At 33.6% G+C, this 14,308-nt stretch overlaps 1 protein-coding gene across 1 annotated transcript in view; it reads left to right on the top strand.

Annotated features, from left to right (window-relative positions):
- The window catches only part of LOC108739814 (growth factor receptor-bound protein 14-like), a 117,535-nt gene that overhangs the window by 59,125 nt on the left and 44,102 nt on the right, over positions 1 to 14,308 (top strand). Inside the window, 1 exon segment of the mRNA XM_018473878.2 lies at positions 5,052 to 5,179. Coding sequence (XP_018329380.1) covers positions 5,052 to 5,179 — 128 coding nt within the window.

Here is a 14,308-nt window from a genome sequence, read left to right on the forward strand (position 1 = left end):
TCAACTTGATACCTCGACGCACTTCTGAGAAAAAGGATGTTGATATACGGACAAACGGATAACGAAGTGATCTTATATTTAAGGGCTCCTTTTTTCTTGTGAAGTACGGAACCCTAAAAACAGTTTTTCAGTACGAAAACTATTTTTTATCGAAATGAATAGTAAAAGAGGGACAGTTTAATTCTGCCATTGCAAGAAACTGTCCAATTTCTTTTATCTAATCTCTACTTTGGCATTCATATATTTATTGACTAATCAAGTAGGAATCTATTAAGGTTATTTTTGCTTTGGCTGGCGCCGACTCCAAAGATAATGCACTTTGCTTTGAGGTAATTAAAATATTATTTTCTTCTCTTTAGTTTAGGTTTCTACATGTAGGCGTACTCTTGAAGTCGGTTTTTATTATTTTTTTGTTTTTAAATAAACTTTATTTTTCAATTTTCGCGTGTAGATATCTTTTTTGTTAATTTCTTCAAAAAGTACAGAATCAATTTCGATAAAATTTATATGGGACTGCCTCTGAAGTATGAACCATTAAACAAAAAGAGAATCATCAAAATCAATTCATAATTGGCGAAGTAATCGCGTAACAAACATACAGTCGAATTGATGAAAAAATCTCCTGGTTTGAAGTCGGTTAAAAAGAAAATTACTTTTATGCTCGCGAACTGTTAATTTGGAGATTTGAAAGAATAAATTAATAGAGGTGTATGTTTGGAGGACGGCTGAAGCTTTTAGAAATATTAGAAGCAGATACAGGATTTAAGAGTGGCGCAGGAAAATCTAGAACTAGATTAGATTGTTGTTTGCAAATAGTTAAGGATGTGGGACGTCCTAGTTTTCTCTCATTTGTAAAAACTATAGTCTTGAAGGTAATATATTTTGTTTGTTATTTTATCTTCATAATTGGACGTCTGTAATATCACAACCCCCCGTTTTTAGGGTTCCCTACCCAATGTGTATTACTAAGACTCCGCTGTCTGTTCCTCCGTCCATCTGTCCGTCTATCACCAGGCTGTATCTCATGAACCGCGATACTTAGACGGTTGAAAATTTTTTACAGATGATGTATTTCTGTTGCCGCTATAACAACAATTACTAAAAACAGAACAAAATAAATATTGAAGGGGGCTCCCATACAACAAACGTAATTTTTTTGCTCGTTTTTACCCGATATCGATAACGGCAACAGGTGGACCCTTGAAAGATTCACAGAATATTGAGTTATATTATTTACTTTATAGATAACCAGCGACCCGCCCTAGCTTCGCACGGGTGCAATGCTGATGCTAAATATATTTTTGTTTTGTTTAGATTATTATCGAGAGGGGAAATCATAAATAGACAACCCCTCAACACATTAAATATACTACAGAATGTCTTTATATACAACATTCACAATTTTTTGTCATTAGACAATACAAACCGGCCTCTCGGTCGGTACCGCCGCAACCGCTATGTTTGCATTTTAAATCTGTAATATCTTCGAAAATATTCATTTAAATTACATGCTGTAAAGGGCCATATTGATCTATATTAATGCACAATGTATTTAGGGTACTTAATTGGATAAGAATTAATGCCGTGTTGCTTAAAATCGTTTCGTAAATAAGTCATTATTTCTCATAAAAAGTAAAGGATAAAAAATGGTTATTGTGGGTTATCCCTAAGAGATAGACATATACCATCGCGGACTTTTTTGTAGATGTACAATACTTTAGTACATTATGTTGATCTATCTCGTAGGGTTCAAAACATCACATTGAAAACTTCTAAAATTATCAGTTTCTCTACTATATCATGCATGTATTATAGATATAAATCTTCCTCTTGAATCACTCTATCCACTAAAAAGAACCGCATAAAAAGCCGTTATGTAGATTTAAAGATCTAAGCATACATAGGGACAGACAGCGGGAAGCCACTTTGTTTTATACTATATAGTGATGGTACCTACGGAACCCTTCGTGTGCGAGTCGGTTTTATTAATAATTTTATGACAGGTCCTTTATTCTTATTTCATTTTTTACTGTAAAAGAAAGATTCTATCAAAATGTATAGTGTGAGAAATTTTTGCCAATTGTGAACACCAATGTCAATAAAATTAATTGAATATCTTTGCATGTACAAAAGGCAACAACTTACAATTAGTTAGTCAATATTATAATAATATGAATTAGATTGTTGATGTTAATTTACGACATAATGTTTAATAGAGACATTTATTATGTGCCATTTATTATAGCCTGCTACTCGGCACTAATTGAATTAATATTCATGTTTATGATAATTTGTGTAGTTTAGATTGCCATGTCACGCTCGTTGCATTTTTAGGAAACTAATTGGTAAGTTGCTGTTTATGCATTCGAATGAATTAAAAAAAAAAAAAGAACTGATCAATAAAGCAATTACGTAATAAGTTCTTATACATACATGTTTATTACATGCGTGAAAAAACAAACTTGCAGAATTGTAGAGGAACAATCGAAAGGTAAATTTAGATTTTATTTAAATCGGTTTCAGTAAAAACAGATCAAGGGTCCTAAAAAGTGTGAATATAGTATTCAAGTCGGTAAGCTATTTTTATACGTTTAGTCACATGTTTGTGTATAATTGTTGCTGAGGTAATTTTATATAACAGATTTGGTATTGTGGTTCTTATTGTGTGTCATTATTGAGAATAAAATTTTAGTAGGGAACAGAATTTACGCGCACAAATCTAACAAAAATTTAACAGTATGAAGATAATGGCTGCGAGTTAGTGAGGATCTGGTTGTAGTTCGAATTCGGGATCAGTTAGTCCAGATGAATTAGTTGAAAAATTGCCATTTTTTTTAAAAAGTTTGGAATAGATCTGATTTTTGCAAATTAATAAAAAATTATGTACTTCATTAATAAACTTTTACTCACGCTGACAATTGTGAGGAACTTTGTTTATAAACAACAAGTTTTTCCGTTTTTCATCTGTAACTTGTTATAAATAATTTAATCGAAAAAAAATTACATGAGAATGCAGTTAAGAATCACTTTTTCGATAAGGGTAAGTGAAAAATTTTCTTCAGAAAATGAAGATTTATCGAGAAAAGGCGACTGCTTTCGTGTCCACTTTTTTAAGATAGAAATCCAGCTAAAATTTTATCCCGATGGAATAGGTGAGCAACAATTAATTTGTTAATAAAAAATTTATTCATTTCGTAATCCTACCAAATACTAATTATTGATCCGTTATGATCTGTGCTCATAGAAAATGTGTAATACATTTTCATAATCTTTTTATAAAATTGTTAGAAATTAAAAAACTTAATTTGGGATCAGTAAAAGTATCTTGGCTAAAAATCGAGTTTACAAACAAATAACCAAATTAACGTTAAATAAATAATTAAAGAACATAATTTTAATGATAAGATAAGTTGAGATTTACTTCATACGTATTTTCTCTAATTAGTATTTGGTAGTATTACTAAATTAATAAATTTGTTTATTAACAAATTAATTGTTACTCACCTATTTATTCAATCGGGATAAAATTTTAGCAAGATTAATAACTATAAAAAAGGTCTGTTTTCCTAAAATTCGAATTCAATAACAGCCGGATTTCTATAATAAAAGTGGACTCGAAAGAAATCGCTTTTTCTCGATGAATATTCTTTTATTGCAGAAAATACATCAGTTTGAATAATTGGACCCCCTAACTTTTATCAAAAAACTGACTCTAAAACATGTTCTCATTGAACTGTTTTCGATTAAAACATCAATAAAAAAAAAATATAGATGAAAAACGAAAAAAATCTTGAAAAATGACCGTTAGTGTTATTTATTCGCCGACTAGCCGCGGATGCCTTTCTTCATGTGCGCCGTATTTGTAAATGTGTGTGTCGTACCTGCGTTCTGGGAAAGCAGTTAAACAGTTCAAAGAAAAAATAAACTATTCGGATGTTTCCAGAAGGTTCCAGAAAGTACACAAAAGAGTATTTAAAGGAAGTGACGATCGCTGAGATGAGGAGAAATAAATTGACCGTTGCAGAAGTGAATCCAGAAATAAATTGACAGTGATAGCAGTGAAATAAATAGCGCAGTGAACAGTAGTGTAAATAAATAGTTTTTGTCGTTATCAGTCTTAGAAGTTAATTTTGTTAAACCGGCGAACATTATATCTTTAAACAAGCGTCTTGTTTTCCTAAATTCCTGAGAATGTTGAACATTCTTTAAAGTCCGATGCTGGCTGTCTGCATCTCTTTTTGTTACACATTAATTGGTGTAATGTTATTCCCTTTTATTTATTAGTACTCGCTGCAATTCCTACTTGACGTTATTCTCTATAACGTCTGTCGTGAGTAAAAGTAGGCGTTATGCCAATAACCGCTCGAGTCTAGTTAGTGAGTTGAAAGAAGAAAGTAAATGCGACAGTTTTATTGCGTGCTATGCCAATTTTGAACGACCCAACTATACCTGACTGAATTCGTCATGAACAAAATCTATTAAATGTTAAATAAAGAAGACGTTTTGTTTATATTGAATGACAATGAATTGTTTGTTGTACGATTTGTATAATTAATTGCATTATGTACGTAAAGCACCATTTTTCTTTAAATTGATAACGAGAATAAAATCTGCTTTCTTGATAACCTTTGATCGGCGTTTTTCTTGGAGTTAAGCGACAAAAATATTGAAAGTGGTTCGAAACTACTATCTTATTAAGTTCTGACGTTTGCGCTATGTCGATAATGTTTGCGACATCGCCCTTAAATCAAGCGATAAAAGACGTCTTCTGTTCTTAGTTTTTACAATTAATTTAAAACCTCTAGTTAGTCAACTTATTCCACATTATAAATAAATGAGTAAACTGAATTTATGAGGCGTTTTTTAAGAAAAGTTCGGTTAGTTAAGCGTGCTAGCCACAGGATGGTTGTGAACCTTGAAACTCAACTACCTTTGGGTGAATACTTTCATTTTTTTGTGTGTTACCGACCCACCTTGTTGTTGCTTACGTGCTATCTATTATTAGTAAAAGATAAAGTGAAGTGAAATAGATATTGTTTTGTTTGTTGCAGATTGGTGCAAGTTTCCAAAAATGAAGTGCGCCTGTTCTCAATCGCCGGGATATAAACGGCTTGAGGAACGTATCCTGGAGTACGACGCCACCATTTCCGAAGATAAAGATTCCTCCAATGAGAAAGAGGTACGTCTTTATGTAGACCGTAATTGGTTTTTCTCTAAGCATTATTTCGTTTGTAGTTTGGAAGTTAATTTACAATACTTCGAATTGTTCTCTTAATAAAAGAAAATAAAGTTGATGTTTCGGTCAGTAGGGTCGTATTAGGGTTCTGTACCAAAAGAAATTTAGAGGAACCCCTTGATGACATATCGATGCTCGTCTGCGCATGTCAGGGTTGACTATATCAACGAAAAAATTATGCTATCGGCTTTTGTTTGACACAGTTGTTAATCATGCTTGTCCGTATCTGTTCTAGATGAAGAAATATTAATGATATTTATATCAATAGGAGAACAAAACGGGTCGTCAAAATTTAAAAGTGGCTTACCAAAGTTATATTTAAAACCCCTTTTCGACCATTACTTTACATTTCCGAGTAAAAATTATTCTTTTCAATTTTGCTCTACCGAATTACGATCAAACTAGCTCCATAAATTTCTCTAACAGGTCCGTTTGCAGGACTAAACCGCCGATTGTGTACGAATGGAGTACTGAAACAGTATCGCATTTAGTACGAAAAGAACACGGATACAGTACCGATTGCTTTCTGAAAAACTACTGAAATACCACCGAAAGAGCGACGCATTTATACTAAAAAAGGGCCGAAACAGCACTAAAGGGATACTAAAATTTTTGATTTTGTATGTGATGCTGTTTTGGTGCTATTATAGTATGTTTTTTTGGCGAGGCGCCGTTTGAGGGCTCTTTCGAATCTTTTTTAATGTGGTGCTAGTTTGGAGCTGTCTTAGAGTTTTAAAGGTAGTGTTTTGGCTATAATTTTAGAATTTAAATTTCGTCTAATTTGTAGGTACTATTTTGGTGGTAATTTAGGTCATTTCAAATATTTGGAGACGATTCGGTGGTGTTATAATTCTTTTTATTTCTACTTGGTTACTGTTAGGGGAATTTTGCCATTAAATGTGTGTAAAATATTTTTTATCTTTTATACTTTCATCGATTGTGTGCATAATAATACATGGTTGATATGTTTCTTATCGTAGGTGCAATACTTTTCGACAGCGTTTTCTACGTATTAAGATCGATTCTCACTATAGATTCCGTTTCTATGCCATATTTATTCCGCAAATGCTTCATACAATTTGATAATATTCACACTTGAACTTAGCGTTTTGATCTGTATCAGTAGACTTCTAGAAGCAGGTAATATCACATTACAAATGTGAAACTGATTGCAAGTATGTAGAGTCTGAGAAAAATTCAATGATTGCCGCTATTATTCTGGATGAGGAAAATCATTTGTAAAAGAACTGAAAGTATCTCTTTGGATATTCCCACTAGCCACATCTTTCCGTCACATATCCAAAATACTATACGGAACTTTTTACGGTGTGGATACGGAATGGAAATTGATTGTATAGTGAGAATCGATCTTTATATCTGGAGAGATGTTGTTTATTCACTTTAGATAGACGCAATATTAAATGTGACATTCGTTAACGCGAATAGATGGATAGTGTAAACAACTGTTGTTTTTTCGTTTTAAACTAATATCTACTGTTTGTCTCCTTTGCAATTTTTTGAATATTATTTTAATTTTTAATACTATTAAGCTTTAAACTTGATTCTCTGCAAGGGTTATGAAAAGTCATAAAAATATGTACTCATAATCAAATGCTGGAATGTTTTCGTGAAAATCTTGCTTGTTGCTACAATGNGTATGTACGTACGTTCGTATGTCAGCATTTTTTTCGTTTTCGATATCTCAAGAACGGATTGAGATATCGCCCTCAACCAAAATTTTTTCGAAAGATATTATCATAATGAAGATCTGAAAGAAATTTGAACGAAATCGGTCAAGCCGTTTTTTTTTTATAAAAAAAAAACGAATTAATTACAAACAATTTAATTAAAATACGTTCTAATCTAATCACAACAATGAAGTTACGGAATCAATAATAACTGTATTATCTAATGGGAAGTTAGTCGTATTAGCACCGACCAAAGCGTGCTCAGACCAATTTTTTTAATTTTTAATACTATTAAGCTTTAAACTTGATTCTCTGCAAGGGTTATGAAAAGTCATAAAAATATGTACTCATAATCAAATGCTGGAATGTTTTCGTGAAAATCTTGCTTGTTGCTACAATGCTAAGACAGTATTTATATTTGGTATATCCAGCCATTCTCAGTACAGCGCAGTACAGTTACTAAAATTGGAAATATCTAGAACTACAGTTTATCTTTTATTTTGGGTGAGGTAGAGGGAAGTCTAAAGGTCAGTAAATATCTCAAATATAATAATCAAAAATTTTACGCTTTCACATTTTTAACAGCAACATGTTTTGCTTATTAGAAAATTTAGAAATTAAAAGAGCGCCCTGTTATAGTGTTAATTTACGTTTAGTTAATATTAACAACCACTTAAAACTTTAGAGATTCCCAATTTATTCTACATAAATTTTATTCCTTTAGATCTCCCTCTATAATACGGTATAAATTATAGTTTCACATATTTTCAATTTTGCTAACGCCATAATGTACTACTGAGAATATTGTCAAAGCAATAAACTTTTGGGAAAAACGCTACTCCAGTTGAAATGAAGCTTTTAGTAGGTGCATTTATAAGATTGTTATTTATTTTACACTATAACACCAACTAAACACTTAAACTATTTCTTTTCACACAAAATTTATAATGCTTATGTACCTACTCCTCGTCACTGTATCTATATCACTCGGTATTCGCACTGTTTATTTATATTGTTGATCCGGCTGTCATTCAGAGGCCTATTTATATTGCTGACGAATTCTTAGGAACAGTGTTCATTCTTCTCGAAAATTTTAGAACTCCTATTGTTAAGCGGCAAATATGTGCCACTCAAGGTATGATATATTTTTTATTGCACTCGACGTCTAATGCCGGTCCCTGTCTGCGGGCATACTCGAGAACTGTCAGAAATCAATGTATTCTTACGTACATCTTTGTATGTAACATGATGCATGATTGCATTTTAAATAATTTTACAATTATTTCACCGGGAATCATTATGAGTTAATTATTCTTTCAAAGGTGGCTCTTAATTATAACTATGTAATTACAAGTAATGAACGATAAATCGACAAATTTCAACCTTGAGGTGCACGCGACGAAGCTTCCAGTATGACGAATAAAATCTAAAAAAATATACGTGCTTAAAAATATCATTTGCTGTTAGAGCAATCTAGACGCGATAAGTTACAAAATTTAATTTGTTTAAACAAAAAGCAACTTCCCCGGATTTGATAAAATTTCTTTCGGACCATATTGACCTTTCACATGCCTTGATAATATTTATTTTGTATTTTCTTGTTTACTTTATTCCTTTATCGAATCCTACAAATTTTTGTTTTTCGAGTCTTCACTTTCTAACAGATTTATTTTTTTTTGTGTTCTTCTGGGTTTATGCTATTAAATCTTTATTCTGTTTCTCTATTTCCCACTCAAAAATTTTCAAGTGGTCACTAAAGGCCCGGACATTAGTTCACATTGATAATTGTTAAGCCTCAATGCTCGCTTAATCTTTATTAGACCTTTAGTAGCAATTAACCTTCCGCGTTCCACTTTTCAGATGTTGTAAAATGTAATTTATATCAAATAAACTTCAGCAAGTATATGTAAATTCTGTTTATTGTGTCGTGCCTAATCTAAACCATCCAAACATTTGGAACCACTTTTGACTTCCTTGTAATACCATCCGTCTATTCTCTTAGCCTAATTGTCTCCTTTACAGCATCATATTATAGGGTTGTTCGGAAAGTCATTTCGTTTTCTTTTTTTGTGGAAATGAAAGACAGTTTTCGTATAATAAACAAATACTTTATTAAATTATATATTGACCGTTCTGGTCCAACACCTTTTGCCATCTTTCTGGTAGTAGCATAATTCCACGCTCATAAAATTTTTGGTCTTTGCTGGCAAAAAACTGATCGAGGAGGTTTTTGACCTCCTCATTTGAGGTGAAGGTTTTACCGTCTAAAAAATTTTGGAGTGACCGGAACAAATAATAATCCGATGGTGCCAGGTCTGGAGAATATGGTGGGTGTAGCATTGTATCCCATTCAAGCTGTAAAAGCTTTTGGCGAGTGACCAAACTTGTGTGAGGTCTCGCGTTGTCTTGGTGAAACACTACACCTTTCCTGTTGATTAGTTCTGACCTTTTCTGTTGAAGTGCATCATTCAGTTTGTCCAGCTGATGACAGTAGACTTCCGAATTAATCGTTGTGTTATCCGGTAAAAGCTCAAAAAAAACGATTCCTTTAAAATCCCACCAAACAGACAGCATCACCTTTTTTTGGTGAATATCGGCTTTGGAAATGGTTTGAGCCGGTTCATCTTTTTTGCTCCATGACCTCTTGCGTTTGACGTTGTTGTATACAACCCATTTTTCGTCCCCAGTGATGATGCGCTTCAAAAACGGATCATTTTCGTGACGTTTGAGAAGCGAATCGCAGACGTCAATGCGGCGACACAGATTTCTCTCTGTGAGAACATGGGGAACCCATACATCGAGCTTCGAGGATAATCCCAGGCCTTTCAAGTGGTCATAAACTGTTGAATTTGATAAATTTAACCTCAATCCGATCTCACGTGTTGTTATTCGCCGGTTCACATCAACTAATGCCTTTATCGCGTCTTTATCAGCTTCAACCGGCCTTCCCGAACGTGGTGCATCTTCGACATCAAAATTGCCGGATCGAAATTTAGCGAACCAGTTCTGGCACTGGCGTACTGTCAACACACCTTCTCCATACACATCAGTCAATTTCTTTCTGGCTTGAACAGCATTTTTACCCTTTCTGTAGTAAAACAGTAAGATATGTCGAAAATGCTGCTTATCGCTCTCCATATTTAAAAGGGCACCAACCAAAAACTACTGCGTAGAATTAATTGGAATTTTTCACACACAAGCCTTGCTATATGAGCTCTCAAAGCATATAAAAATTATACGGCTTAAATGTGAAGTTGGGTGCAAAAGAATACAATTAAATCCTCTGTCGGGAAAAAACGAAATGACTTTCCGAACAACCCAATAGAATTGTTTGCGGTATCATAATTGATTGGTAACCCCACGGATGACTAAGTACCAGCTTGACTCTAACGAGGTTCAAATACTCTTTTGTTTTAAATTTTTAGAAAGAATCATAGTAATAATAAATCCAAGAAAATTATTTGCCGGGTGTTGTGTTTGTAAGGCATAGCGCGCACTGCGATTTTTTAGTCGTAGCGACTAAAAACAATGCGCGTACATCGACCAAATAATCGCAGCTTTTAGTCAGTTAGAACATAGTGTTAAGAAACAGCGTGTATTTTAAAAGGAAACAGAAGAAACAATATTGGTTCCATCCTAAAATTATTCAGGGATCAGTAACAACAATTTTCTTTGGGCTCGATGGGAGTAAAATATCAAGGCCATGAAACGACACGTTTTGCAACGTTTTGTCTCGCGACGCGATAAGCTATGGGAATAGAAAGGCGCGCATGCGCATATCAGTATTACAGTCAGCTGTTAGTGACCGGCATCTCATATATTATAGTACAATGTATATTCACTATACTATAGTGCTAAATTAATGTTTTTGTTATATCTGCATAATTAATGAATACATTGTGGTTATCAAACATGTTATATTATGAGTGTTCTGTTGTAAAGGAAGAAGAAACGTCACATACTGTTTTAGATACGGAAAAAGTTATATATATATCCGAAATTGAAAAAAGAAAATTGCTGTTTTACTAATCTCTGATTTATGATGGGAAGCAACCAATATCGTTTACTTTTTAATATTATTAGCATTTATTCACAATACACATTATTTCTGTGACGCTCATATTGCAAACGACTAAAAGCCGCGATTATTTGGTCGCAAGTGCGCGTAACGATTTCACTTACTGCGACTGCGACTTTTAAGTCGCGGCGACTAAAAAATCGCAGTGCGCGCTGGGCCTTAGGATACCACATTATCTATTTCTGTTGCGCAAGCAAATGTACCGACATCGGAATTTTGTTTGACAACCTTTTAGAACAGTTTACTCAGCACGAGTACGTTTTTAATGCTTAGCATGACAATATCATTGAACTAAATTTATCACATGCTTAATGTTGTTGTGACATGAATAATTAATTTTGCATAGAGAAGAAAAGCGTGTTTTGCGAATATTCATATTGTCGTCTGACGACAGTCGGTTTATGTCTTATACTGTGGCGTTTGTTTACTTCAAAAAAGTTGTCGGGATTAATAACATGCCATACTTTTCGTTGTACGGAGAGCTGTTTTGGCAGATCGAATTAGACCTACACGAGGCAGCACATTTTAACTTCGCGGAATAGGGAATAAAAAGTGAAAATAAAACAAAAGAACAAATTTATTTTCCTTTTTCAATATATTCACCTACTACCCTAAAACATTTTCCAGATCATTCTATTAGCTTATATATACTGTATACTTTCATTCTATAAAAAGTAAGCTGAAACTGCGTCTTCCATTTTGTTATCGCTTGAAAACTTCTTTCCACTTTACGCAATTTTGGGAATAGATATCAATCAGTGGGAGTCAGGACAGGACGGTAGAGTGGGTGATTCGAAGTCCATCGTATGCAAGGAGCGAATGCAATACGAGTGCTGTGAGAAGGCGTGTGCAGAAAGGGGGTACCTTTGGTTAATTTTCCCTTGGTTAAATGTCTAGATGATGGCCCCCACCCCCGAAGGAGGTGGGGGTGGGTGGGATCGGAAGAGGAGGTCTCCCCCACCACTGTACCATAAAAAAGTTCGTGGCCTTAAAAAGTTATGGGGTTAGATGGAGGTGGGGTAAAGGGGGTCGAAAGAGGGTGGTCACCTGAGTAAAACCCCATAAAAAATTTACGGCGGTCTCACCCCCATAAAAAGTTGTGGGGGTTGAAAGTTGATTATTTTGACAATTTTCATACACTATAATTCAAATAAAATTCAATAAAAAAAATATTTTCAAGCGGGTGGAGGTGGGGGATCGAAAGAGGGTGGTCACTTGAACAAAACCCGATAACCTAACCTAACCTACCNTTGAAAATAAATGTGACTAACGAGCGAATTACCTTATCAACATCAACCGATTCACGTCAGATATAACTTCCTCTGTTTTAAGTGCTATAAATAGAGAGGAAATGTCTATATTTAGAGCCATTTGTGTATGTATTGTGGCCGTGAAGGCAGCAGTTCATGTATTGTTGGTTACAGAATTAAAGAGCACGTTGTCGTAAAAAATGCTGTAATTGAGTAATGAGAGAATCTGTAGGAAGATGACATGATAATGAAAGCCAAGAGAGGAAAGATTTTAAAAAATCTAAAAATGAATAGATATGAAGCAGAAAGGGAAGACGCGTTAGGAGAATTAAAGCTAATCGTATGTAAGAGAAGAGAAAATAAAGGAATATTAGGGGAAAAATGGGAATGAATGAAATACAGTAAGACGTAGTGAAATAATAATGACAGGGATGACTTGAGAAACATCCACAATTTAAAGCGAGCGGTATAGATAAAAGCTTAGGTGTGGGAACATTGTTAGAATAGTAGAGTAAAGAGGGAATATGGATGTATAGTACTTAACAAGGCTCAGAGTGTAAAGGATGAAAAGATCTGCAGAATGAAGGAGGAAGAAAAATGATAAAGGATATGTGAAAAGCAGAATGAAACTTGGTCGCATGTGCTTGGAGGTTGCAACGAAATTCTAAAGAGTGTTTTTATGAAGGAGTTTTAAAAGGGAGAGTGTAAATTTATTACTATGTGAGAAGTAGAAATGCACCGGAAATAAACTAATTTGGAACATGGGGATGTTTTTTGGGGGACCAATAGGAAATTAAACCTGTACCGTGTGAAATATCAAATGAATGGGCTTGTTGCGAGGAACTCGGATATACCTATATATTTTTAATAATTTTAAAGTTATTTAAGAAAATAAATGAAAATTGACCATTTCACCCTCATCCCTTATCTCCGAAACTACTCAACCGAAAATTTTGAAAAAAATACAGCAAATAGTTCTTTACTTATATAGTTTACTGGAAAATTAATAAGAAGTCTATGGTCTAAAGTGGCAAACCTTTCAACAAAATAATATTGTGCGTATTTGCAGTTTGAATGTATGAGAGAGAACATGTTTTTTTAAGTTGGTTCTCGGAATAGGGTTCCGTACGTCTGGATGAAAAACGGAACCCTTATAGGATCACTCGTGTGTCTGTCTGTCCGTTTTTTCTTCAATGGTTTCATTAAACCGCTTGAATTTATTATTTCTGTAAAAATGATATTTGTAAATTCTCAAATAAATCTCACTAGTTGACGCGCGTCTTCACCCCTTCTTATCCGGAGTCAGTCTTTGGATTTCCTGAAAACATATCTCTAAAAACTGATGCAATTTTAATAAATTACTGACCATGGATTTAAATTATTCTTTACTAAATGGACCATTTTTGGGGTTAGGTTGGGTTAGGTTGGGTTAGGTTAGATGGACCACTTTTGGGGTTTGTAACCCTGACAAAACTAGTCAGTGTATCGATATTAAATAACATCGAAAGTTATAGAATGGTGCATGAAAATCTACCAAAAAATCACTTTCCAGCGTTTGGATTATATGTAGAAATCATATCAATGCGACGATAATTTGATATTTTTTATGACATTTCTTCTATTAATGAAATTATTACAGATTATAAATTAATAGACACAATTTTTGGGTATTGCCGAATTCGAATTTTCGAACGGAAATAAATTTAATACTTTTCTTAATACGTAGTGGATATTCATTTTCGAAATATGTTTAACCATGATGGAAAGAGACATTGACAAATGCGACTTATTTATCAATTAATTGTTTATAAGGTAGGCGTAAAACAAATTGAGTTTATTAACTTTGTTGACCTTTTAATTAGTCATGAATTAAATTTGTTGTGTATTCAAGACAGTAATAAATCATAAATGTCTGCAAGCGGAATTTTTGAACGGATTTTGATGCGATTCGGTACAACTCTATTAGAATTGCTATTTTCATAATATAGAACATTGATAAAATTTAAAGTTGTAAGGAAACGTTAAAAAATTTCGAATATTTCGTGTGAGCACCTCT

This window comes from Agrilus planipennis, unplaced genomic scaffold (genome assembly GCF_000699045.2).
Source record: "Agrilus planipennis isolate EAB-ADULT unplaced genomic scaffold, Apla_2.0 scaffold253, whole genome shotgun sequence".
Classification (NCBI taxonomy): Eukaryota; Metazoa; Arthropoda; class Insecta; order Coleoptera; family Buprestidae; genus Agrilus; species Agrilus planipennis.